This window comes from Aedes aegypti, chromosome 2, assembly GCF_002204515.2.
Source record: "Aedes aegypti strain LVP_AGWG chromosome 2, AaegL5.0 Primary Assembly, whole genome shotgun sequence".
NCBI lineage: Eukaryota > Metazoa > Arthropoda > Insecta > Diptera > Culicidae > Aedes > Aedes aegypti.
In genome coordinates, this window is record NC_035108.1 from 468750254 (window position 1) to 468777514 (window position 27261).

General features: G+C 36.6%; 2 protein-coding genes across 3 annotated transcripts in view; one reads left to right on the forward strand and one right to left on the reverse strand.

Annotated features, from left to right (window-relative positions):
• Positions 1 to 27261, forward strand: part of LOC5568080 (protein HIRA homolog) — a 149434-nt gene that overhangs the window by 102597 nt on the left and 19576 nt on the right. The gene's annotated exons all lie outside the window — the stretch shown is intronic.
• LOC5568073 (acetylcholine receptor subunit alpha-like 1) lies at positions 1227 to 26432 on the reverse strand. Of its 2 annotated transcripts, XM_011494733.2 has the most exons (7): positions 26217 to 26432; positions 25738 to 25861; positions 25561 to 25630; positions 14854 to 15177; positions 14471 to 14792; positions 14242 to 14411; positions 2548 to 2816 (listed from the first exon to the last, which is right to left on the reverse strand). In XM_011494733.2, the coding sequence occupies exons 1-7, from the start codon at positions 26287 to 26289 to the stop codon at positions 2610 to 2612; spliced, it is 1290 nt and encodes a 429-aa protein (XP_011493035.2). In that variant the 5' UTR covers positions 26290 to 26432; the 3' UTR covers positions 2548 to 2609. The 2 variants fall into 2 exon arrangements, with proteins under 2 accessions (XP_001652010.1, XP_011493035.2); XM_001651960.2 differs by lacking the exons at positions 2548 to 2816; positions 14242 to 14411; positions 14471 to 14792; positions 14854 to 15177 and adding exons at positions 1227 to 1692; positions 1764 to 2085; positions 2149 to 2475 and having other exon boundaries at positions 26217 to 26430.

Here is a 27261-nt window from a genome sequence, read left to right on the forward strand (position 1 = left end):
TTTTAAAACAAAGAAAACTTAAAGAAAATTCTAAAAAAAAATGCTTTCCCAATTTTATGAGCTATAGGAAAAGAAAAATCTGTTGAGAAATTTTAGGAAGTATGAATTCTTCCTAAAATTTCTCAACAGATTTCTTCTACGAGAGTCACTGAAGCAGATTTAAATTTTCCTGGAATCTGTCAGTAATGCTTAAATTATTCTATTGAAGAATTTGTGAAAAAAATTCTTAAAATTGTTACCAAAAGTATATGTACAAAAATATTTCCAGAAACACAATACATCTTTCAGCTGTTCAATGGAATAAATAAAATAAATGATAAACAAGTTTTATACTATACCATTTAACTTCAACTAGCGTTTGTATTCCTTGGCAGATATTCATATTTTGACTCAATCTCAATAATAAGGTCGTCTTCTTTGTCGTGTATTAGAAGTCGAGTCAAGTGCTCGACATTGAAGATCGCCAAAGATTTTGAAGGAGTTCATTAATTTTCAGAAATCAAGAAATTTATTCGGTTTTCCTGGTGCAATCCGTAGTGATTGATAGATTAAGCTGAAATGACTTTCAAAAATCTTTCGACTTGTAAATATGTTTCGCTCTACTCTACTTACTCAGAAATCGGCCCTCTGATATTTGAACCAGGGCAGCTCTCGAGTGTTGATGGATTTGTCAACCTTGCGAATAGAAAATAAAATCACTGTGTAAAAGAAAAAGAAAATACTAAGCAGCAAAAACCATTATAAACCCTAACATGTTGCTTATCAAATCAGAAAATCAATCGAATGTTGCCAAGCTTTAAATTTCTGATCAACTAAAGGCATGAGTTTTCTGATGTTAAGATAATCGCTTGGAACATGGAGTAGAATTCACAAAAAAAGGGCTGACTACATCATAGCGTAACATCACGACATTGCCGGATGTGATACAATCCTCGTTGGTCTTGATACTACTCCAATGGCTCAGAAATTTCTAGGTTTTCTACCACATGCAACCAACGTAACTCAGATCTCTACCTGGTTTCACGTTGATATTATCCTTTAAAATTCTTTTTTAGGCATTCGCAATAAATGACCAGCCCACTGAGGTCTGCCGTATTATAACGTGTGCTTCTTTATACACTTCAAATAACTCTATAGGCTGACAAGTTATCAAACTCAACTGTTCTAATGGGAGGCACAAACTTTTGTGTAAAGGGTCAATTTCGGATCTCATCACGAGCCGTTCGAACAATAAGAAAAAGCAAAATGGGCAATTTAATTAAAGCGTAATGTGACACGAACTTGAGTAAACTTATAAGTAAATGAAAGCTGCTTGACTGAGAATTCTTATTTCTTGACAACTTGGCAATGTTGAACACACACATTAAACTTTGAACTATAAGCTGAAGCAAATGATCGAAATGGCAAAAACGATCAAATAAACTACAAATGCCAGTCTGTCCAGTAGTACTGCTAAACGGCACCAATCCTGTTGCTTCGAATTCACGGATATTTCGCCACCGGCCGCTTCTTTGTCTTCTTCAGATGGACCGACATTGCCCACACGAAGTACAGAACCGAGACATCCGTCCAACTGACTCTTCAAAACGCGAGGTACGGCATGGCATCGCTTGCCACGAGTTATACGCAAAATAATCACCGATAGGATTGTACTGATGGCTACCAAGTAAAACGTGGTGCTATAGAAGGTTACTGCAAAGCAAGAAAATTGAAGTTAGGTTGATTGTTGATATAGAATAGCAAAAACAATAGCAAAATGTTACCAATCAGAGGAGTATTTCCTGACATTGCCGGCAGTTGCTGAGCAAAATAGATGAGGAATACCGTGACAACCAGCACAATGATACCGTTCAGCACAATCTTTTCACCACAATGTGGCGGAAGCCAAAATACGGATAAAGCTAGTAGCATTATAACGAATGCTGGGCTTACAACAATGGCCTTGTGGGTTGATGAATGGCGTTGAAGAGTGACGTTGTACTGGATGTCGATGTACGGTTCACTGCAGCATTTGTAGTACACAGTGTTCCGATCGGTTGTAACCTTCCGAATGCTCCATTCATTGTTCGGGACGCCAATATCGATCTGTAAGAGTTTACAAAGCAAAAATGTGTTCAGGATTCGATGGGTATGCTTCATATAACATACCTCCGGTTCTGCTTCACTAGTAGTGAGATTCAGTTTGTATCCATCGTAGGTCCATGAACCCACTTTCAGAATACACGTTTGGTAATCAAAGGGCCAGTATCGGAGATTCAGTTCGCAGAAGCTGTGATAATCGGTCGGAGGCACCCAAAGCACTTGACCACTGCTGTACACAATGACGTTGGTTTGTCCGTAGTGCAAATTATCCGAGCCTCTGGCATTGTTATAGAGAACGACATCCGGTTTCCACACACTGTCCGGGTTGCACCGGAACAGGTCCACGTTCCCATAGTCTGCCGGTTTCCATTTGAGTTTATCGTCGGTCCAGGTCTGAAATCGTTTTTATCCAATCAATTATAAATTGTGTAATAATACAAGTTTTTCGAAGAAAAAGCCTTTAAATTGTAACAATTTGATTTATTTTCATTTCATTTTACATTTCTACTAATTTACAATAAGAATTGTTAATGTAAGTAACTGGCCGCCATAACGCTGTACAAAAACACATATATTACGAAGCAGATGCGCTCCAGTATGACGGCAAACTGTATCCAATCCTGCTGGATGCCAAGCTGAACCTGCGAGGCTTCATCCGCCGATGAACAGGATTCTTCCGTCAAGGAGTCGTTCTTCATTTCACCGGACCAATCCTCTTCGTCGGTAGTCGTTTTCTGTGGGGAAAATGACCGAAATAAGATATCTCTTCAGAGTGAGGCTTATATTTCTAAAGTTAAAAAATATTGAGATCTTGATTCACATAAAAAGAAAATCTAATTTTATTGATAGTTCAATCTCGCTGAATCATACCAAAATGTATAAAGAATCGTATTAGTATTTGGTCACAAATTATTGCTAGGTTTGCCCCGAGTTTTCATCCAGTGATATTACCAAAAAATGGCCCTAGTAGTTTTTTCTTGTTTAATTGAGCTGACTATCTTAATCTCATTGAATGGCGTAATACTAAGTGAACAATAAGCCATAAATTACAATTCAATTGAGAAATTTAGCAACCAATGGTAAAAATCACGCATTCAAAGTAAAAAACAGGAACATTGGATTGTACAATTCGTCTCACTTTGCAGTTCTTTATAGTTTCACACCAATTAGAATCAAACAAAGCCACACCTTCAGCATCTGGGTTCGATTCCCGATCGGTCCAGGATCTTTTCGTAATGGAAATTTCCTTGAATTCCCTGGGCATAGAGTATCATCGTACCTGCCACACAATATACGAATGCGAAAATGGCAACTTTGGCAAAGAAAGCTCTCAGTTAATAACGGTGGAAGTGCTCATAAAGAACACTAAGCTGAGAAGCAGGTTCTGTCCCTGTGAGGACGTTAATGCCAAGAAGAAGAAGAAGAATCAAACAATCAATAACATAAAAACATTACCAAAGAGTGAACAAAAATCTCAAGCATGTATAGAACGACAATCAAACAGGTTTCCATGTTTCGTTTTGACTCGTATACCGCTTGCACAAGTTCCATCGAAGAGTAGCGGTGAGATTGGTATTGGATGAATGCAAAAGTGATGCGTTATTTGCGGGAGTTAGCCTTACGACATTGGATAATGTTCGCTGAATTCCAAAGACGACTTTGCTTTGAGATTTATTGTAAAAATTCACTTCCCAAAGAGATTTCCTGATGATTTATTAGAGATTTAATGCAGTAATAATGCGAAGGAAATCTCCAGGAAATTTCAGTAGATATCACTTCAGATGGAGCCTTCCTTAGCCTAGTGGTAAAGTCCGCGACTACAAGGCACTACAAAGCAAAGCCAAAGATAATAATTCTTGCAGGAATTCTCTCAATGTATCCAGTTTTTTATTTCTTTCCATATATGACTATTTTTTTCAATATGATATACAACAGTTTCTTCAACAATTACTCTTAAGGCTTCTCTAGATTTTTTCAAGAAGCTCTTCAACAGACTCGTTTTGGAAATTGTTTCCAGAAATCCTAGAAAGGTTCTGCATCCCTTCGAGAATCCTTAGAAAAAATACACAGGAAAGCAAAAATAACTGAAATTACTTGATTAGTCTTTATTTTGCTTATTCTGCTGACAGTGAATCCTGATGGAAAATTCTACAAATTCCTGAGAAATTTTCAGAAACCATAATACGACTTTTCAACAGGTCCTTCAAGAATTTCGTCTCAAATTTCTCGAGGAAAAGCTTCAGAAATTATTCTAGTGATTTCTCAAGAGATTTCATCTATAATACATTCAAGGACTGCTACTAGGATCTACAAAAAATATCTAGAGATTCATCTACCAATTTAACGGAAAATTTTCTTGCGATTTTCCTAAGGATCTTCTCCTTTTCTCTGTGTTACATCCCAACTTCCACAGTTATTAACTGAAAGTTTTTATTTGTGAATTGACAATTTTTGCACGTGTGCATCGTAAGGCAGGTGCGGAGCTACACTATGCCCTGGGATTCGAACCCATGACCCTCAGTTTGGTCTTGCTGAATAGCTGCGCGATTACCGTAACGGCTATCTGGGCCCTCTTTCAAAGGATGCTTAGAAGAATTTGCTCCAAGAAATCCTTGAGCACTTCCTTTAGAAATTTCCTTGGGTATCACTTTGAATTTGTTTCCAAAGACTTTCCTACAATATTCTTCAACTAATCTTTAACCCAAAATGTCGAGTTGTTACTCTAAGAGAACTTCCAAGCATTGATACAAAATCTCCTCCAAAAAAATCAAAAAATCTATCACAGTTTAAAAAAAAAAATTGTTGAGAGATTCTTCCAAGAAACCCTGCAAAATGTCTCCGCCTCGCCTTTAAGAAATATCCACGTTTACTCCCGGATATCCGAAATTCCCCTCAATTATTCGAGGAAATCTAAAAAAATCTTTAAGGATTTCTCAATACATTCGACATGAGATTCATCATAAAGCTCCTTTAGATATTTTCTAGGAATTTCTCCAGGATTTCAACTAATGAAATTCTTCTATGCATCCAAAGTTTGTTTAAAGTTCCACACCAGTTAATACTACATCAATTTTTGCTGTTATTCCTCTGATCATTCGCACACAAAATTCTCAAGGGATTCCATCCGATATTTTCCGAGAAATTCATTTGGAAACTTGTATGGTATATTAACTTAAACAAGTTTCACCAGAAGCAGAGGAATGAGCAATTAAGATGAGAATAAAGATCAATCATGTTCGGCTCGCGTTGTGTGAATGCGAAAAAATATTCGTCTTCAGACGAGATTAGATTGCCACCTGGTGAGCGCGTTTTACTTATAACACATTTTTATAGTGGCAACGTTACGTTTTTGTAATTTTCTTACAAACAATGGATGTTTCGTCAATAAATGTGTCGACATAAACCCTTAGTCCTGTTCATATAATTTTAATATAAACATACCTTTCTTTTTGGTCATTACTAAAAATAACCTATGAATGTCGACGTACTTTTTTTAATCTTCCATAAATATCTATAAATATTAATCATATAATTTTAATGTAAACATACCTTTCTTTTTGGTCATTACTAAAAATAACCTATGAATGACGACGTACTTTTTTTAATCTTCCATAAATATCTATAAATATTCACCACTAGACAAAAATGCAAAACTAATATTGAGTTCCATCCACAAATTACGTAACGCTAGAGGGGGAGGGGGAAGTCGGCTCAAGCGTTACGGCTCATACAAATATTCGAAATTTTTCATACAAAAACCTTTACGGCCGGGGGGAGGGGGTCAGAAATTGTCAATTTTAGCGTTACGTAATAAATGGATGCCGCCTAATTATCATTCCTAACTAATAAACACACTTCCCGTGGTGATTGTAGAGATGAAGAGGTATTCTCGGTCTCTAGAAGCAACAAAAATTCCCCATCCCAACTAACTGTAACGACGTGGCCGGCGCCGCTATTGATCAATAATTTTAGAAGTGCTAAATAGGGTCCTAAAGGCCTGTCCTGTGTTAAAACTAAAAGCCTGTGGTGTTTTTGTCGATTAAGCGAACGTCAAACATGATCAAAAGTGTCAAGGTTCATTTATGGACCCAATTTTTAAATTAATGTTTAAATATGATGTAGCCGTGAGCGGGAAAAATTGCTAAACTAGTTTCAGTAACATGCTCTTTCGTGTCATTAAATAAAAACAAGATTTCATTAAACATTTTAGGACCCAATTGTGCAATTCAAGGGTAAACGGAAAGTACGATCCATTATTCATTTGAATCAAATTGCAATTTTTGTCTATACTATGCTATACAAGTTCCATCCGAAGCAGATAGCAGATTCACAAGTTTCATCAGAAATTATTTTAGGATTTTCTTTAGAAATTGCTCCAGAGCATTTGTTTCAGAGATTTTACTTATATTTCAAAAATTCCCTGGAAAATTTTTGGAAGAATAAGTAAGACTTGCTTGAGAAAATATCAAAGAATTACTGGAGAAATTCAAGAAGAAATATTAGAAGGACGATCTGGAATAATTCCTGAAGGTATCCTTAGAGGAATTTCTAGTTAAAATTCGTAGAATATAAAACAACTGGAGACAAATCTTGCGAAGTTATTGCTTGAATGCATAATTTATGTAGATTATATTCTAAATAGCAATCTTTGATAATGTCTTAGGCCCTAGAAAAAATCACTGAATGAAACCCTGGAGTGCTTAGGATATTCTTGAAAAATTTCTGAAAGAATTTTTGGAGAAATTCCTGACGTTCTCTTGACGATTTCTGAAGGAATCTTTGGAGAAATTCCTGATGATTTTTAGACAACTTGTGTAATTATCCTTGGAAGAACGGGGTTGGTGGTCTAATGGCTATCGCTTCTGCTTTGCAAGATCGTGGGTTCAATCCCAGGCCCGTCCCTTTCACATATTTGTAACACTCTTCCTAATAGCTGTCTTTATCTATCTCTCTGCGTCATTATGGCGCAAACATCATCAGTTCTATCTATCGCTAGAATTGAGGCTTAACCGCTTACCACAGTGGTATCCATACGGTCGAATACCTCATCCATCACTAACAAAACACTCCTACCTCCAAGGTAGCTGTGGGAAATGCAGGAGATTCTCCGGTTTTCTAGTAACAACAGCTAACTAATTAACTTCCTTCCTCTCTCCGGTGGACATAAGGACGTGGCCGGCACTGTTATCGAACGAAAAATATCAAGGGTAGTGTGATTGTACATTGAAGATGGAAAAAAGCTAAGACCCATGCTTCATCTGAGTGGTTCTCTGTGCAATATCACTATCCTGATCAAGGATGGAAAAAAATCGTCTCTAGCGACAAACAACACGGTATACGAACGATCTAAGAGGGCCGCCGCTCTTGCAGCAAGCATGATTTGAACACCTCACCACGCGCGTACTCTTCCGACATATGGAGCATCCGTGGGACAAAGAGTTTATCGGATGTTGTTACAAGTAGCCATCAACTTGAATCATGGCGCATTCGCGCCATTATTTTTCGGCAGAAACTCCCTTCAATTAAAAGTAATTCAATTCAATTCAATTCACTCAAAAAACTCCTGAAGAAATCTTCGGAGTAATATTGAAATCTCTGGGCAAATATCTGAATTAATTTTAAATGTAATTCCTACAGAAAATCATGATAAAATACATTTGTTGTATTATCAATGAGGCTTTCGGTTGGTTCAGCTCGAAACAATATCTAGAGAAACTTATGGAGGTGTCAGTAGTGAAATTGTTTAAAGAATAGGTACATATTTATATAAATCCCTCAAAGTTTACTGAATAATCCATCAAAGAACTTTAAAAACTTTGGAACAATTTTTTGAGCTAATCATAGCACTTCAACGAAATTAAAGTAATACCTTTAAAAAAAATACATATAGATAATCCTGGATGAATTTTTAAAAGAAGACTTGGAGAAGTATCGGCTTGGTTAACTGGAGTAAGTTTTGAATACATATAAAAAATCCCAAGAAGAATACCTGCAATCTCTTCTGGTTTCCTTGGAGGAATCTTCCGAAAATCTTTTTGAGGAATAACTAGAAAAATCTTGGAGTTGTACTGGTAATTCTGAAACGGTAGCTCGTTGTTTTTTATGAGTTTCTCAGATCAATTGTATCATACTCTTATATAATCCGACGATATCATGTCGGGAGGAATTTGGAAATTCAATCTAAAATGTTCCTGAGCTTGTCGTGTTTTTCAAGAGAACTAGGCTGCGCACTTAACTTATCAGAATTTTAAAATATTTTAGTTTGTAATATTTGATGTAGTGCCTTTCAACGGATGCAGATCGTTAGGCCGAAGGCCATTAGGCCGAATGCTGTCATTAGGTCATTAGGCCGAAATAACATTCAGTAAATTAAATCGCGGAATCAAAACGAAAATGGGCATTTTTCAAGCAACCCGACATTTAGTTGCCGCCTTTATCTGCAAGAAACAGATTTCGTGAACTGCTATAATTGTTGATCATTGTACTGACGAAAAGCAAAGATAGATCCGATCATATGCATTGATCCAACATTATCGGCTCTAAACTTATCGCGATAATTATTTGCCTATAATAATAATTTAATCAGGTTGATATTATCGCACGTCTTTTTCCTCCGAAAAATCGGCTCGAACGATAGGCTTATGATTATCGCCGTGACCCTATAATTTCACTCCCTGATAACATTAGATCATCTACTATTGTTTCAAACGACTATCACATACATCAGTGTTTTTTTTTCCTTCTTTTAATCAGCGGCTGTCCTTTCTAGTTATATTTTAGAGATGGTCGGGTCTCGGGTTTTCAAACCCAAAACCCGACCCGAACCCGACGGGTTCGGGTCGGGTTCGGGTTTGAAATTTTTTATTTTTTCGGGTTCGGGTACGGGTCGGGTTTGAAGGCTAAAAAAAATATCGGGTACGGGTCGGGTTCGGGCTTGAAAAATGTCGGGTTTAGTCGGGTTTGGGTCGGGTTTGGTGAGAATTGTTCACAAAGTAACAACCTGAAAGCTTCCCTATGCATCAGAAACGATGAATTTATCATCTTTTCGAACTCGGGTTCTATTAGGGTTTTTCTTAGAAAACATTTTCGGGTTTCGGGTCGGGTTCGGGTTTGAACAGCGAAATTTTTTCGGGTTCGGGTCGGGTCCGGGTTTGCTTTTCAATTTTGTTCTCGGGTTCGGGTCGGGTCCTGGTTTGAAGGAATAAAATATGTCGGGTACGGGTCGGGTTCGGGTTTAAAAAAGTGAAACCCGACCATCTCTATTATATTTCTCAGCAGATATTATGAGCTTCTAGGTAATGCAAATTATTCTGATCTAGCAACCATCAATCCATTCGACTTGAAAATTCATTCGGCGGATCCTATCCTTGTAGTTACCCAATCGACCCATTACGATTCATTAGAACTATCGGCCGTTTGCGGCCTAACGACGTTCGGCCTATTGGTCTTCGGCCTAAAGACATTCGATTTAACGGGATAGAACCCTTTCAACGACATAATTTTGAAGTGATTGATCAATTTAGGCGCCAACAACAAACTACGTAATGCTTTAGGTGGTGGTATTGTTGGTGGTATCATTCATTGACAATACTAACTATTCTTAACGTTCCGGTAAAAAATCCATTTAAAGTTATGCATAAAGTTTCTCTATGTTTTTTTTTTCTAAAATTCTTGTTTCACTCCAACAATACCTAAAAGAAATCAATCAACAATTGTTTCATTAAACCATTAAAGGAAAGCATTTGGAGGCATTTTAGATCGTCAAACTTTTTTGATCACACAGTTGAATTGATATCTGCAGAAATGCTTACAAGCACAACTTTTTCAATATTTTTCTAAGTGTTACTAACATCGGGTAGGCACTGTTCCTTAAAACGGGGTAATCCCAACTAACAATTTAGAGCCACAAACAAGCATGCATGTTTAATTATTGCTCAATAATGGTAATGGCAGCTGAATAAAAAATTTGCTCAATAAAGAGCTGAGAAGGTGCTTTTTTAACACAAACTTGGATCAATGTTCAACGTTATGCATTAGAATGAACAAAAGTTGAATCGCCACTTATTAAACGTTTCCAAAGATTCTCATTCGACTAGTCAAGATTGCTCTACAAATGAGCTGAACAAGACATGTTTCCCCCAATTAAAGAGCCAATATTCCACTAAACAAATATATATGTATAAAAGGATATTCAGAAGATGAACTAACGTTTTACTTGCGTCGCACTTCAGCTATTCCCACATGTTTAACATAAGCATGAATAAGAGCTGAATAAGTATCTTATAAAATCCTAATTCAGCTTCAGTATATTATAAAAACAGTTGATCCAATAGAGGCCAAAATGACGATTAACAAACACATTGTTCAGCAATAAATGAGCCTTGTAAAAGCGATCACACTATAGCTAAATTTCATAAAATGGACAAAATATCCGAAATTCGTGTTGAGTTCCGAATGCATTTCAAAGCTCATATATTATGCTTTCTTAAAACTTTTGAAAGAGCTGTTCAGAAAATAAACATGGTCAGTCTCCAGAAATGCAGAATTATTGTGAAAAACAAAAATAAGTATTTAAGCTAAGTACTCCGAGTAGGAGCAAAGTACTGACAAACAAAGCGTGATATTGACTTGATTGACATAAGAGGTGAAATATCTGAAGATAATATCAAAATTTTGTTCCTTCTAAACCTATGAAAAATTTGATGTACGCAGATCTAATGAATAGCTCGCAGCTATTGGTAAAATCTTGCAGAATCTAAATATGACATGCCAATTTTGTTCTAGTAGTTTATTTTAGATATCATTTCCAGATATTTTATATCATATATCTATCAAGTTAATATCACTTTTAGCTATCCATATTATATTTTCTATTGCTAAGCTTTTTTCGCCTGCTCGGGATGTTTTTCCGTACAAGAAAAATGGAAATTTCTTTGACAGAATTCATTAAATAAATTTCTATAGCCAGCTACATTTTAAATGACATTTCTTCACAACTAAATAAATACTGCGCTCTAAGAAAAATGATTTTCTTGGCCATTTCCGAAAATAAAAATCGCATCAAGATATTCGAATATTTTTCTATTCAGGTGGGTTCTGAGGACTAACCCTTCAAATGATTCAAATATATTCATACAGAGAACTTTTACTTCAATGCATATGTAATAGGTTTATGAAAAATACAAATAAAAAAATAATCAAACTATAATTTATAATTAATTTAAGTTAATTAATCAGTTTTGAACAAACTAAAACTTTTTATGAAATTAGATTAATCATTTCAGACTGTTTTACTTTGTGTAAATAAACATTATTTTGACCAACATCGACGTAAATTTTCTCACTGTGCGCTAAAAATAGCCGACTGAACTCAGCTTGGATCAGCCCTAAACAGCAGCTGAATAATATGCTTGTTCAGTTGTAGATTAGCGTACCATGTGTTGATTAGACGTTGTCGAATAGAAGCTCGAACATGGTCAATATTCAGCTATGAGAAGTTTATATTTTGCACTGGACGGTATAATCATCAATATTAGGATGGCGCAGATGGCAAGGCATACCGCTGACGATTGGAAGGTCTCGAGTTCGAATCCAGTATACAGGCGATTTTTAAATAAGTTTGATTTACTATCATAATAATAGTGCACACTACATTTATAAAGTGCCTAGAAAAATTTTTTTTTTTGTTTTTATTAGTCTTTAATTATTTTTAGACCAGCCGTATAAAAGCTGAACAAAATGCTTGTAAAACGTTTTTAAAGCTGAAAAATAAAGTTGGTATTCAACGACATGCTTTAAAGTTTCTCCAAATTTGTGTGAACAATGCTTTAACAAAGGTTGGCCATGGAAATTATTAAAATGTTATAAAACTTGATGCTGGATAAAAGTGCCATAATGGTGTTTGTTAAATGAGTGAATGTTAGTTGGGATATTAATCAGAATAAGGTTCATTCTGATAACAGGTACCAATTAACAGTTTTCGTTCAAACATTTTCAATACATGAATGCTGCTTTCTGATCTTATACTATTGAGTTGATGAAAACTAAGTTTCTAGTTGAAATTTAATTTATTTTATGCGTGAATTTTCTAACTTTTTAAAACAATAATTTACATAATAATGTATAACCTTACCAAAGATTCGTGGCTCGCATGAGTTCCACAAACAAAATAAATTACCGAAATATTTTTCCCACTGACAGTTAAATCGCAGAAAATGATTTTGCTGTCAAAATTATTCATAAGCATTAACCCGTATAGGCCTGAGTGACAGCAAAAATGCTAAAACCCTCACCGCTCAGCGAATTCTTAATGGATTCAAATGATTTTTTGTCAGTATACTGACATACATATCTAGTATCTACAAGTGGACAGAGGAACGCGGAAAAATTCCTGTGGTCGGAGTTATTCGGGTGCATCACTGGGTCAGGTCGGGTGAGAAGGGTACTGTGCGTTTATGCCCCTGAAGGTAGGCAAACTTCAAGTCACAGAAAATTTCCGTATTCGGTTATAATGAGTGGCGTCATGACGGACATGACGGAATTTTAAGAAAATTGCATTAGTGAAAACCTGATGAGAAACGATTGAATGGGTTAACTAAGAGTTTTGCTTTTGATTAATTCTACAAATGACCATTTTCGGGCCCCGGGATGCCTCAAACTTACGATAAAGTGGTCAATTTGTATCTGAACATCTGTGCCAAACTTATGGGAACGCATTTTAGTGCACAATTATGTTTGATTTCTACTTTTTGAGAATTGAAACGGTTTAGTATCCAACAATTCTATAGCCGGTTCTTCCGGACATTACGTCCGAATGGCCACATCCGGTATATTTTAAACGATGCAAAACTCTTCATTTATAATGTTGAATATCAGATCTTCTTGATTTATGCAAATTAAAATGATTGTCATTGCAAATAAATAAAGGTAACTTGGCATGTCTTAAAAACAGCCCTTTTTTACCCGACTTGACCCAGTGACCCACCGGAATAACTCCGGCCACAGGAATATTTCCGAGTTCCTCTGGCCACTTCTAGAAACTAGATATGTGGGCCAGTGAACTGACAAAAAATCATTTGAATCCGTTAAGAATTCTATGAGCGGTGAGGGTTTCAGTATTTTTGCTTTCACTCAGGCCTATACGGGTTAAAAAGTAAATTACATAATTACAGTAATATTACAGTATTATTACATAATTACAGTGAAATTGAAAAAAAAATCCTTAGGAAATTACCTTTATTTAGGCGTATTACTATGAACCACGGTGGTTTTAATTATATCAAATAAAAAGTAAATGGCTAGTAAAGTTTGACCTTCATATTGAACTTCAGAGTATTTTTCTTCTTCTTCTTTCTGGAGTTACGTCCCAACTGGGACTAAGCCTGCTTCTCAGCTTAGTGTTCTTATGAGCACTTCCACAGTTATTAACTGAGAGCTTTCTATGCCAATTGACCATTTTTGCATGTGTATATAGTGTGTCAGATACGAAGATACTCTATGCCCTGAGAGGTCGAGGAAATTTCCAACCCGGAAAGATTCTCGATCGGTGGGATTCGAACCCACGAGTACACGACACTAACCTTACATTTTAGGTTGAAATACGCGTATCTTTCAAAGGATACTAACTCTAATATAATTAAATGGTGTAGTAACAAATTCTGTTTTCATTTTCTGTTGTTTTTTTTTAAATGAAACATTGAAAAAATTAACTGTGACTCGTTCATCTTTTTACATCTTAATATGTTTGTCTCTCGGGGCCCAGATAGCCGTAGCGGTAAACGCGCAGCTATTCAGCAAGACCAAGCTGAGGGTCGTGGGTTCGAATCCCACCGGTCGAGGATCTTTTCGGGTTGGAAATGTTCTCGACTTCCCAGGGCATAGAGTATCTTCGTACCTGCCACACAATATATACACATGTAAAAATGGTCAATCGGCAAAGAAAGCTCTCAGTTAATAACTGTGGAAGTGCTCATTGAACACTAAGCTGAGAAGCAGGCTTTGTCTTAGTTGGGACGTAACGCTAGAAAGAAGAAGAAGTTTGTCTCTCGGAGGCTTATTTATGTAAAATACTCAAATTTCAGGTTTTGAGAACTTTCAAAAAATAAGCCGCATTCTAATCACAATTTTACATAAAGATAAGTGAATATGGGATAAGCTTACCCTCTGGTTGGTACCAATCCATGCAAACATGCTTACGCCAGGAAGCGAAATAAATCCTTTGATGTACGGATGAAGTGGCTTACTGTGTTTCGATTTCACTATGTTCACAACAGTAACCGACAGAATCAGAGACAAGGCCGTGAGGTATAAGCTGTTACTGAAAAACATAACTGGAATAACGATTCATTAGCAAATATCAAGTAGAGAGACAAAACATAACTGAACTTACCTATCAACGGCGTTCGAGTTGCCAGCAGTGGCAAATGAATGGTGAAGAACAGCAAAAATGCACATACCACAGCTGCATTAATGCAATTCAAGAGCACTTTCTCACTCGAATACGCTGGCATCCAAAAGGAAGCCAGCGACATCAGAATGAGAACAATAGCTGGCGCGATGATCGTACTGTTGAATATCTGCACTTTGCGCCTTACCACTACCCCGTACTGATATCCGTTGTACTTCTCATATTGCGCTTCCATGGGATTTTGATACTTTTCAACGGTTACACCGACAATTTGCCACATAGGGTTGATTTGATCATTTTTTTCCTGGAATAAAGTTAAACCATTAATAAAAGCTTGAATTACCTCTCATACAAAATCATCCTACCCATTCCGCGGGCAATGTCGTGATTTGCAGCATATCATCATCCGTCGTCTTGCCCAGCACAACCGAACAGTGCTGCGTATCGAATGGCCATCTCCGGAAGTTCATCTCGCAGAACGACTTGAAGTTCAGCCGTTCGGTGCAGTTGTGCATGCCATCGAAGCTGACCCGCACATTGGCCGTTCCGATGAACGCAGAACCGGACGATTCCAGCGTTACCGAGTGCATGTTTATCTCCGGGTCCCACAGATAGTAGCTGTGGAATACGACCGACCGCAAGCCACCGTATTCCTCCGGGGACCATGTCAGACGGGTGTCCATCCAACCCTATGAAAGGTTAACAAGATTAGATTGTTTACAATGAATAAGATTTTTTTAAATGATTCTCAGACAGATTTCAATCATTCTCGTGCAGTGTATAATTCGATTCCATGCTTATCATGCTAAGATGCAAGAAACTGATATTGAACTCACTTGGCGTCTGAAAAGCACTCCGACTTTTTACTTTGTTTGTGTGGAAAACCTATCAATGTTTTGGATCCTGGATCTTCCACTAACTTATTCTCGATTGCATTAGATAATATCGTATTGAAACGTGTCGCATAAACCAACAAAAGAACGAAAAACTATTGAATAAAAACACTAGTCGTCATTTTTACTCTTTTATCAGAGCCCCTTTACAAGATTTGAAGGTATCTTTTCAAAATTAGTTTTCCAGTTTCCGGATTTTTCTCACAGGCCTAAAAGTTCAAAACCGAACGACATCATGATTCTACGATTTGATATTTTCCAGAGATTAAAAATATATGTTTACAAACTTTATTTTCGACGAAATTCTCGCTTCTGTATTTTTATGGACAGAAGCGATATTTCACAAAAAAAAAGTTCCCCTATTAAGCTTGGCACAAACCCCGAAAGGATCTTATCAGGATTTCATTATAGATTTGGCCAAGAACACTTTCGAGAACTCCAAACATAAAAAGTCAATGAGGAAGTGATGCTATTCATGCAACCTCAGTTCAATAAATCACCCTTCAGTACTCTATAGACAACGTGAACATACATACATACTTTTGGCGTCGAACCTTTCCAAGGATATTTTTTAGAATGATAAAAATCAGGTAAAAGGAAAAGTACGGGATTTTTTAAGTTGATGTGCTACAAGAGTTTAAGTCGACACTTACAGTTACGAACTGTTCATATGTTAAATCTGATATAATATGCAGGCAAACATAAAAAATATCTTTTGACGGCATTCAACGTCAAAAGATATTTTTTATGTTTGCCCCAATCAGAGATATTCACAATCAAAGTAGGCATGTTTTTGCGAGAAAAACAACAATAACTCCCGAACGGAAGGAGATAGCGAGTTTCTTCGCTCACCAAATTACGCATTTTTCAAAGCTCTAAAAGTGGTTTATAGACTACTTTGATGAGATATTTGAATTGAAAACGGTAGAGCCAGAAAACCAGTTTTGTTCGGACCACCCTATTTCACCGTAGGAAAAAAGCTCTTAATCGATTAATTTAAGAGATACAAAAAAACTTTTTTTGGCAAAGTTGCTTGAAATTGAACGCATCACTACTTTGCTGAAGCATGTATAATATAACTTCTACAAATAAGAATGTTGTTACACAATTTCTATGAAAATGTGGTCCACCCTAATTTTCAATAACACCAAACAAAGGGCTTAACTATTGCAAACAACTTTGTAGAGGAACGTTTTCGTCTAATGTTTTTTTTTTTTCTAAAGCTCCAAATGCATCTTTCCGCGTAAAACTGCTTTCTGGACCATAGTGGGTTGGTTTAAAAGAAACCTTGGGGAAGTGAACCTCCACCTGACGCAGTTTCTGTCAGGACATTGTTGCTGTAGGCAGTACCTGCATAGGTTCAGGCACTCAGAATCTCCTGCGTGCCCCAATTGTGCTAGTGTGGAGGAAACAGCGGAACATGGCGTGTTCGATTGCCCCCGTTTCAGTGAGAGATCGCATGATCGCTTCATGCGGAGGGGGCACGTCTCCCGACAATATAATAGAGAGAATGTGTACGAATGCCGAGTACTGGAATGCAGTAACTACGGCTATCACTCACATCGGTAGAATTGCAGCGCCTATGGCGCGCTGACCAAAAGTTGGCTGCAGAAGATTAGCCTTGCCGAGGCTGATCCCTTGTAACATTGTTGGCTAGGAGAAGCAGTTTGCCTAGGTTACTTCTGCTACATTTGTTATGCTATATGCACTGGCCCTTCCCCGAAGAAATACCGTAAGGTGGATCCGGGGAGACAAGGGTCTGAGGCCAAGGGTAATGTCAATGCACTATGGGCCAGGGACGCAATCTGGCGGGACATAATTAATAACTCGGTAACGAAGCGTTTCCGGTATTTGGTGTCTTCGGTAAAGTTTTTTGTAACCATTTTGAGGACCATCTACTGACATAAACGGATAGTTCGTAAATCGTCCGCATAGGTGGCGCCACAATCTAACTTTTTACGTTCGTGACGTTCTAGAGACTTGGCATGTTCGGCAAAGTTGTTCATTTTGATAAAAGAAACAACTCTCTCGAAGACGCCAAAATTCCACAGCCTACTGTTTTCAAGTTATTGGCAAAATTAGAGAAAATTAGTGAAAAAACGTTTTTTTTTCACCGATTTTGTCATTTTTCCTAAGAATCATGTCATGTAATATTTTTTGGTGATAAATATATAACAAACGCAAGCTCTGGTGGAAAAATTTTAATAATACGACGCATAAAACTTAAGAAATCATGAAAAAACTTGAAAAATAGAGCAATTTTTTAACCTTAATATCTCCAAAAGCGCAAAAAAGCGCAAGCTCAAATTTTCAGGGAACACAGAGCAATACTTGATGAAACGGATGTCAAAATTCCAAAGAAGTATATTTTGGTGTTTTTGAGATTTTTTAATTTTAACGATGTAACCTGCAGTGAATGAACGTTGTTTGCCGTAACTATTGTTGAATTGTGTGTTGTGGAGTTTTTTGCATTAAATAATGTTTATTTATTTGAAAATAATGTAAAATTCCAAAATCATGTGCGGTGCAGTATTGACAAAAATTCATAAACTTCTTGTTCTAAACAAGGATTTGAACATGGTATAAACCTGAAAGTTTGTGAGGATGCTTGAGATATATCCCCAAACCAGATTTCATAACCAAAACTGGTACCAATTTGCTCATTCGGTGGAAATAATCGAATTTCTGTTAGATATCAGGATATTCCTTAGGAAATTGCATACATTTAGGCGTTTTTCGCGTAATTCTTGAAATTTAACTATTTATTATTTCTATAATTATTGTATTGTTAAGAATTTAGCAAGCATATTTGATTTCAGAGACCTCAAATCTATTATATAGGCTTGAAAACTAACAATAATCGCATTTATATGTGATCAATTTCACCCCGAAATGAGATTTCCCGATTTTTTATTTTAGAGATATTTCTTAGCACTAAAATGACATTTGTTAGAAAATGTCGGTACATGAGTCAATGATACTCACCTTCGTACTCGTTTTCCTGCATTCAATTGTTTGGCATTGTCAACATTATATAAAACAAACTAGAAAAACCGCGAAAAATGATCAATTTCACCCGAAATTACGGTACCAGTAGTTTTAGGAATCTGCCAAACTGGAATTGTTAATGAATCTATGTCCAGTATTTCAGTAGAAAAATACATATTTCACTCAAGAAATATGTCAAAAATCTTTTTAGCCCAGCTTTTTACTACTCACTAGAAATCTGCTAAGAAATTCATAAAAAAAAATAAACTAAAAATCTTTCATAGAACTCATCTGTATCTCATCTTATTGGCAATTCACTAACTGGCCAATAATCGCCTCGATTTCCATTATGATCGGTGTAAAGATCTCAACTTTTCCGTGATTTTTAATGAAAATTTATCAAGCATGCAACGAGTCCTCAAGTGCTCTTTTAGATTTTTCCAGGGATCTCAATGATGTTCCATAATATCTGCTTTGAATCTGTTCTATATCTTGCCTTGATTAGTAAATCCTGTGCTTGGCGTACCATTAGTATCGCGCGTACCTGATGGGATATAATAGACCCCTTAGCCTCCTGCCCAGCAACTCCTATCCTTACCTCTTTGGTCGTATGTGGATAAGGAGAAGGGGCTTCTGCAAACCTGGAGCGTATGTACACCATGTTAGGAGCGGGTCACAACAGCGTATGTTCGCCATGTCAGGGGCGGCTGATCATCGTCCGCGTGCTCGAGAAGGACTCTAAGTTAAAGTGAAGATGAATCGAAGCCAAAGTTCAAATTTTCAAGAGCACGGATCTGGAGAACCAAACATCCGTTTGAGCTGAAAACCTAATCGATTGGTCACCACCAGCTAGTGACCAATAGATTATGTTTTCAGTTCAATCGGATGTTTGGTTCTCCAGATCCGTGCTCTTGAAAATTTGAACTTTGGCTTCGATTCATCTTCACCTTAAACTGTGCACTTCTTCTTCTTCTTCTTTCTGGCATTACGTCCCACTGGGACAGAGCCTGCTTCTCAGCTTAGTGTTCTTATGAGCACTTCCACAGTTATTAACTGAGAGCTTACTGTACCAATGACCATTTTTGCATGCGTATATCGTGTGGCCAGTACGAAGATACTCTATGCCCTGGGAAGTCGAGAAAATTTCCAACCCGAAAAGATCCTCGACCGGTGGGATTCGAACCCACGACCCTCAGCTTGGTCTTGCTGAATAGCTGCGCGTTTACCGCTACGGCTATCTGGGCCCCTTAAACTGTGCACTATGGCCCTCTGAACATTCAGGGGGAATGGTCCTCTGGAAATCTAAGGTATTGGTGTCAGGCCCTGCAAGCCAGCCGTAAAAAAAAATCGCTGCCTCCAAGAATATGGCCATTCGTCGCACCTACTTCCAGCACAGCCTTCCATACCGATACACCTGGAGATCACCACAGCAGACAGAATCACAAATCGACCACATTCTGATTGATGGACGGCACTTTTCCGACACTATCGACGTCAGCACCTATCGTGGCGCTAACAACCACTCTGACCACTATCTGGTGATAATTAAACTGTACCCAAACAGTAGCGTAGCTAGGGGGGTGCGGTGGGTGCGGGCCGCACCGGGCCCCGAGATCATAGGGGCCCCAAAATGGCAGTGCGGATTTCTCAGAGCATTGAAAGTTCGACCTAGCTTGACAATTTGTATGTTCTCAAACTAAAAATTAGTAAAATAAGCATAGGTTTTGAAGGAGATTTGGATCAGCTATGTACAGGGGCCCCTTCATTATCCCTTATTTTAAATATTTAATGGCTAGATTTAGAACCAGCAGAGGGGCCCAGAGGGATCGTCGTTTCGGGCCCCCCATTCTAGGGGCCTCCACAAATATTTGTTGTTGTTAAATCGATTGGGCGCATGAAAGAACTGAGCCTTCGAAAAGGGCCGCATTTAGCTAATCCTCATGTGGATACTTAAGTAGGCTCAGATACCTTTTTTTAAATGTCGAGTCTAATTACGACTTTGGATTTATAAATATTTACTTCATGAATTTTGATTTTTAATTAAATGCATTTTAGTTTTGTTGGCCTCCAAAAATCTGAAGCATTGGTGAGCTTTGAGCATGAGGCAATCAAAATTCCTTTTTTTTTGATCATCCAAAAATACTTACCAAAAATAATCTGATTCTCGGGTGGCTTTGAATAATTATTCAAAATTTTTCTTTCCAAAAATCTCCTGGTTATTTATATGAAATTATTCAATGAATTTTACCAATTTTTTTATAAAACTTATTTTTAAAACTCTCAAGGTTTCGTTGAAAAAAAAAGTAATATTTCTTCAAAGAATTTGTTTAGAAATTCTTTCTAGATTTTTTACAGAAATTTTAACTAGGTTTCTTCAGAATAAACATTAGCAACAAATTCAGGGATCTTTTTCCAGTGCTATCATGTAAAAAACATTCTGAGCAATGCAACCTGGAATTTTTCTCTTAATATCTGAAAGAATTGCTTCGGGCGTAAAACCACTATAAAATAGCTAGTAATAATCGTTTTGGCTTTCCGATATGGGCGTCAATTAATTAAGGGGTTTTAAAAATTGCCTCAAAGATTCCGAATTCCTGGAAGATTGCATATAGGAATCGTTCAAAGAATTTATCAAGGTTTCAACCAAGAATTTCATTGAGGGGACTTCTCAGCATTTTTCTCTAAAAAACAACTGAAGGGTTTTCTTGGCGTACCCTTGGTCAAGCCCGAGTACTTCTTTACCAATGCAATGACTCCAAGGAACCTTCCACGAATTATACCTTTTTAAAAATACCCATAAAGATTTAACTCAGGACTTTTTTTTTGGTATTCATAATTGAAGTTTGCGAGAATTCCTCAGATGATTGGAAATCTTTTTGGATTTGTCCTTCATTGTTCCCTGGGAGCCCTTCTTCATTACTATAGGGTGTCTGTAAATTACAAAACAAATATGTGAAAGATAATCTCTCATTTAAAACAATAAAAAAATCTATGTCTATCTAAATCTATGTATTTTAACCCTCTAATACCCAACCCCGCCTTTAGACGGGGTACACTTTGGCATTTTGTGTATTTTTTCGTAGCTCGGAAATCAATGATTTTACTTTTGGCTTAAACCTTGACTCATAACACGCATATGAGGAAAGTTTTTTATGACTTTTGAAACTTTCTTGTATATTTTAAAATTGTTTGAAAAATTGTATTCTTATATAACCTACAAATGCCTTGGGTTTATTTAACGTGAAATTCAAAAAATATTATCTTTTATATTTTTTATACTATTAACCTATAACAGAAGAAGAGCTTGCGGTGGTATTAAAATAATTTCCAACCTGTTTTTCCATTAATTAGACGGAAAACGAAAAAAATCAGAAACATATTTAAAATTTATTATTTTTAAAGGTGTTTTTAAAATATGAATTTTATAATTGCCAAAAATCAGTGACTAGAAAAGACTTAAAAAAAAGAAAATGGATGGGGATGCTCAAAAATAAAAATTATAAAAATCAAAAACCAAAATTCATAGATTTGCGAAAAAAATAAATCATTGCCCAAAACGATTTCAGATAACTAAAAATGATATTTAGATCGAAAATAAAAATTTGGGTTTCAGAGGGTGATACATCTATGAAATAGCGAAAAATACAATGATAGGTTATTTCAAAATTATTGCTTTTTACTGAGATAATCAAATTCAAATTTATTGGAGACATTTTTTTGAGGGGTGCTAGCCATATTAGATATAATTTCTATAAGATGAGTTTAAATATTCTTTATATGATTGAAATTTTCTACAGAATCTTGGCTGGAAACAGAAAATTATTCTGTTTAAATCCATGAGATTGAAGGGCTTTTCTCTTCCATCATAAAGCCCGAAAAACGGCGTTCGTTAAACCAGCCCAACACGATTGGGTAGGATTTTACAAATATTTGACATCAGACATGGGTCAAATTTGTTGCTCAGAATATAATATTAAACCATGTAGGAATGCTCAATGTATCTATTTCGGTTGCATAGAGGCATGTCTTCAAATTTAGTACGGATAATATGCGGATACCCTGTACGAGAAGTTCTTCAGGCGATAAAAGCATAAATTTCCCCAGGAACTCCTGCCAGCTTTTTTTTTATCAAGAATTCTTTCAAATATTCCTGCAAAATGTCTTCCAAGATTTCTATTACAAGGAGTTTTTTTATCCAAGAATTTAGAGAATTTCGATAGAGTTCTAGTAGTTCCAAAATTTTACTTCAGAAGAATCTGTTCATGTTTTTTTTCTTAATGGTATATTCTAAATTTTTTTCTTAGGGTACCTCTATGAATTTTGCTGGGAGTTCCTCATAAATAAAAACAAAAAAAATCAAGGATATTATCTTGATTGCCTCCTAGATCTGCACAAAAAACAAAAAAACGAATTTGTCCAGTGATAGCACCCGATATTTACCGATGGTCTGTGCCAAATGTTTTTCACGAGTTTTCAAAGAAATCAAATATTAATAACCGTAAGCATACTACTAAATACCGTAAAACATACATGTATCCAAGAGTATCTTTGAAGATATTTTTAAATTAAAATAGATAGAAGCTTTATATACACTTATATTATTTCGTCGACCTCAGCAAAACGAATAGCCGAGAATCCAACAGCTGTGAATTCGGTACTTTTCGTTACCGAATATCGGTTCTTAGTTTACCGAGATTTCCGCAATCTAAGTTTTTTGTATCGAGATTTCGGCAATCGCTATCGACATTCGGTATACGTTTGTCAAGATCTTGGTAAAAAAAATTCCGACATATCAGCTGTTGTAAGTGTGTATATATATATTTTTTTTTAGGTTTCACAAGAAGTTGAAACGAAAACGATTTCTTGGCCGAAATTGTAATTTTTACCAGCAGATTATTTTTTGAACCTTTAACCCCTCTACCGGCAGCTTCATTTTTTTACCGCTAAAAATATTCAAATCATGATAACTCTTTGGTTCTCAAAATTTTTGCCACATTTTTTCACAAGATAGCAGACAATTTTTTTTTAAATTAAGATTAAATTTCCTTGGGGACCGACGAGTAGCCATAACTCACGTAAATATCGCAGGATACAGACTTTGTATAGTATTTGGATATTCATTCCACGAAATGATACATTAATGCGAGTATGTTATGAAAAAATTAAGCAATTTGGTGCAGCTGTCTTTGAGTAATGAGCATTTCTGTTTCTGGTACCACGTTGGATAAATAAAGATCTTGAAAACTCAAAAAACCTCATATCGTAATTTACAGATTTCTCCAAGAATATTGAACCGATTTGTATGATTTTTTCAGAGTAGATCCTTATGACCTGGCTTTGTATAGTACACATTTTTTTTGTTAAATTGACCTAAAACAAAATGGCCACCAATGACATTTTATATGGAGCATGTCGGTCCTCCAAGGAACACGGAATATCTTCAAAACCAGATCACCAATGATTATTATCGATACGGATTCTTAAATTAGAAGAGTTTTTTGAGATCTTGTGAAAAGTGGTGCAAAAATATCGAGAAACAAAAAAGGTATCGAGATTTGAATATTTTTTAGCGGTAAAAAAATAGGCTGCCGGTAGAGGGGTTAATCACGATTTTTTTTTACAAATACTGAAGGTACGTGTGAACTCGCTAATAAAAGACATATCTTGCAAACCTCTTTTCGAGGGGCCCCCAAATCTACCTCCGCACCGGGCCCCCAAAACTCTAGCTACGCCACTGCCCAAAACTCTCCGTCGTCAACAACGTAAGGTACCGACGGCCGCCCCGGTATGATCTAGAGCGGCTTAAGACGGAAACAGCAACAGCAGACCCGCCTCTTTCGGGAGAAAAATCGCCACCTGGAGGAGATGGAACAGATATGCCGGTCTCAAGAAACACGTAAATCCTATCAAAAGCTCAACGCATCCCGCAATAACTCGGTGCCGCAGATCGAGATGTGCAGGGGTTCTAGATTTTGGGACGGATCTCACTTCATGGCCCAGGGATCGAATTATTCATAATGACTTCCTTCGGAAGAAGAGTAATGCCTTTGGTCCCGAAATAAACTAGTCCACAAAAAAAAATCTCGTCAATAGAGTAGAAAAAAAATGTTATTGAATTCAATCAACAATGCTGACAATAATTCCGCAATAAAGTCCCTAAAATATCAAATTTTATCTCAACAAACTAGTAGATTAACGCAAGCAAATGATATTAATTTCCCAAGAATTTTATTCTGCAATTTCGCTAAAAAGTCTAAATATGTTTGTAATGGCGTCAATTTAGATTTTTTTTTCCGCCAAATCCAGAAGGAAATTGTTACAGATTCTGGGATGGCAAATCTTTGGGGCTTAGAAGAGTAATTGAAGAAATTTCTCAAATAATCTCTAGAAGAATACCTGGAAAACCAACCAAGTGATTTCTAGAGTAGTTCCTGAAGAAATATCGTAAGAAATCCCTGTTGTAGAATTAAAAAAAAAACAACAAGGTTTTCTGAATTGACAGACAGAAATCCTAATAATTTCCGAGCTAGAAAAACATGTAAAAATCTCTGGAATTTGGGATAAGTGAATCAATGAAGCCTTTATTGAAACGTCTAAGGTCTACTAACAAAATTTAGAAATCCCAATAAGAACCGTTAGTGAATCTCAAGAGAAGTCTTTTTTAAATCTAGTGTGATTTCATGGGGAAATTTCTGCAAGAAGTATTGAATTAATTAACTCATTACACGTGGTAAAGATGGATAAATTATGGGTGAAATTATGAAAAAAAAAATCCACATGCTTTGATGGGATTCGAACCCAGGACTCTTGTATGCTATACGAGCAGTTTACCAACTAAGCTTCCAAGCCACTTGGTGACCCCAAAAACTCAGATGGTTTCAAGTTTCGAATTCAAATCCCCACATTAGGCAGACCTCTTTCATAACCCACATCCATCCATCTCATGTATACTACACACGCGCGCAGAGCGAGTGCGATTTATTTTGAAACTGTTGAATGAGTAACATAAGACCAAAACACCACGCTGAAGCACTACTTAAATCTAAAACGTGTTCAATAAAATATCGTAAATGTTGCAAAATCACGAGGTTCTTTTCCACAGTTTCGCGCACAAATTGCAATTAGGTAGCACTTCTTCAATGTTTCCAGCTGTTACGAAGAGATTAATTGTTTAAAATGTAGCATAATTACCATTTTAACCCATCCATAAACGGAAAAGATGGAATTTTCCTCATCGATATCCACATGCCGAATTGTCATCCTTGAAATGAAAAAAAAAAACACATTGAAACACTATCTATCCCGCCAATCTCCGAACACTCCGCGAATCTCCGAACACTCCGAAGTAATCCACATCCGACGACTTACTTCAAATCCAGATGGGTGACATTGTAGTGCTGCGTCGGTCGCACGTTCCGATCGTAGTTGGCCAGCAAATCCTTCTTAAGCTTATCAATCCACGTTTGCGTTGTCGCTGGTTTGTTGCTGTCCGCTGAAAGACGATAAAAATCCGGACGTAAATGCATTGTTGCTCTGATTTTGCATTATGTTCTTCGTTCTTCTCGGTGAACTTTTTTTTTCTTCTTTGATGGGAAACTACGCTGGTATTTCTTATCAACGACTTTTTATATTTGTGTCGTCGTCACACATTCCTTTTTATATAAAATCGTACGTAAGAGACCATAATTATGCACTGTTCTATAAATAAGCCACTAAGATGATTTTAAATCTTTATTTCTTCATTGTTTTTCAATTCTGCACATTTACACCATATGGAAGTTTCAAACGTTTTGCTCATTTCCGTTTTTTTTAAGTAATCGCCTAATTCTAGTTTCCGTTGCACTTACACGTCGCATCGTCTGCATAGCAGCATCCTGCTAGGCACACCAGCAAAAAGGCCAAGCGATGACCTTTACCCATTTCGAACTATGATAGGTCTCACTTTGATAACAGTGCTCTCCAGCAGTTATGTTATCCACTTTCTAATCCACCATCGACAGAATGTAACCGAACCGCTCTGGACTTTCCCGGGCCGTTGTCGAACGAGAACTGAAGCTGGCCGTTTCCAGAAAGGAAGTTTTTATAATTCAGTTCCACAACTATATGTTCTACAACAATTGATAAAAGAGAGGTTCATTTGCATGCTGATTAGGGGGACCACTCTCACTGGATGGGATTGGATATCGTACGTAGAGTGTAGAGTATGTGCGGCAGCATATAAATGTATGGCACTTTCGGCGTTGGCCGTTGAAGTATTCTTCGTCTATATGTTTGCTGTCGTCTTTTTTAATCATAGATTGTTTTGTTAACGATATCCAATGGCTTTTTTTAGACAGAATATTCGTGATTCAGCAATTCATATTTTGAAAGATGGAAAGTGAGATAACAGTTTTTGAACGTCGCATGATGACATACACAGCATTATCAAATTTAGCCAAAATGATATATTATCTGACAATTGAGATAAAAATAAACTCTAAATGTAAGAAGATTTGTGAATGCTTAAATAAGTTGATTGCAAGTTTTGAATCGTAATGTGCATTCACCAATTGGTTTCATTCGGTCTTTGGCATTATTACATAACGACTTGTTAATGTGACGTTGTGTGACAATTTCCTGTGTGCTTATCGCTCTACTATTTCACTCGTCTATTTCAATTCCTAGAAGTATTTTCTTGTAAAATTATCTATATAATACTAGTACTAATTAATAAGCCTTTTTTCGTCTAGTTATCTCATGTTATTCACCAACACAATCGTAACGCTTTTGGTAAGAATATTCATCTAATATTGTATGAGCTGCAACATCACGAGGGCACCCACCCCCTTCAGCGATATAAAGTTTGTGAAGGGGCCATAATTGGAACAGAGCTTGCTTCTCAGCTTAGTGCTC

What these genes read in the sequence shown, in the direction of transcription:
- LOC5568073 (XM_011494733.2), bottom strand. Translation starts at nt 26,289, where the DNA reads ATGGGTAAAGGTCATCGCTTGGCCTTTTTGCTGGTGTGCCTAGCAGGA. An exon ending in TTTATGGATGGGTTAAAATG is followed by an intron (nt 15,178 to 25,560) that starts GTAATTATGCTA and finishes AACCTTTCATAG; the next exon opens with GGTTGGATGGACACCCGTCT. An exon ending in CGACATTGCCCGCGGAATGG is followed by an intron (nt 14,793 to 14,853) that starts GTAGGATGATTT and finishes ACTTTATTCCAG; the next exon opens with GAAAAAAATGATCAAATCAA.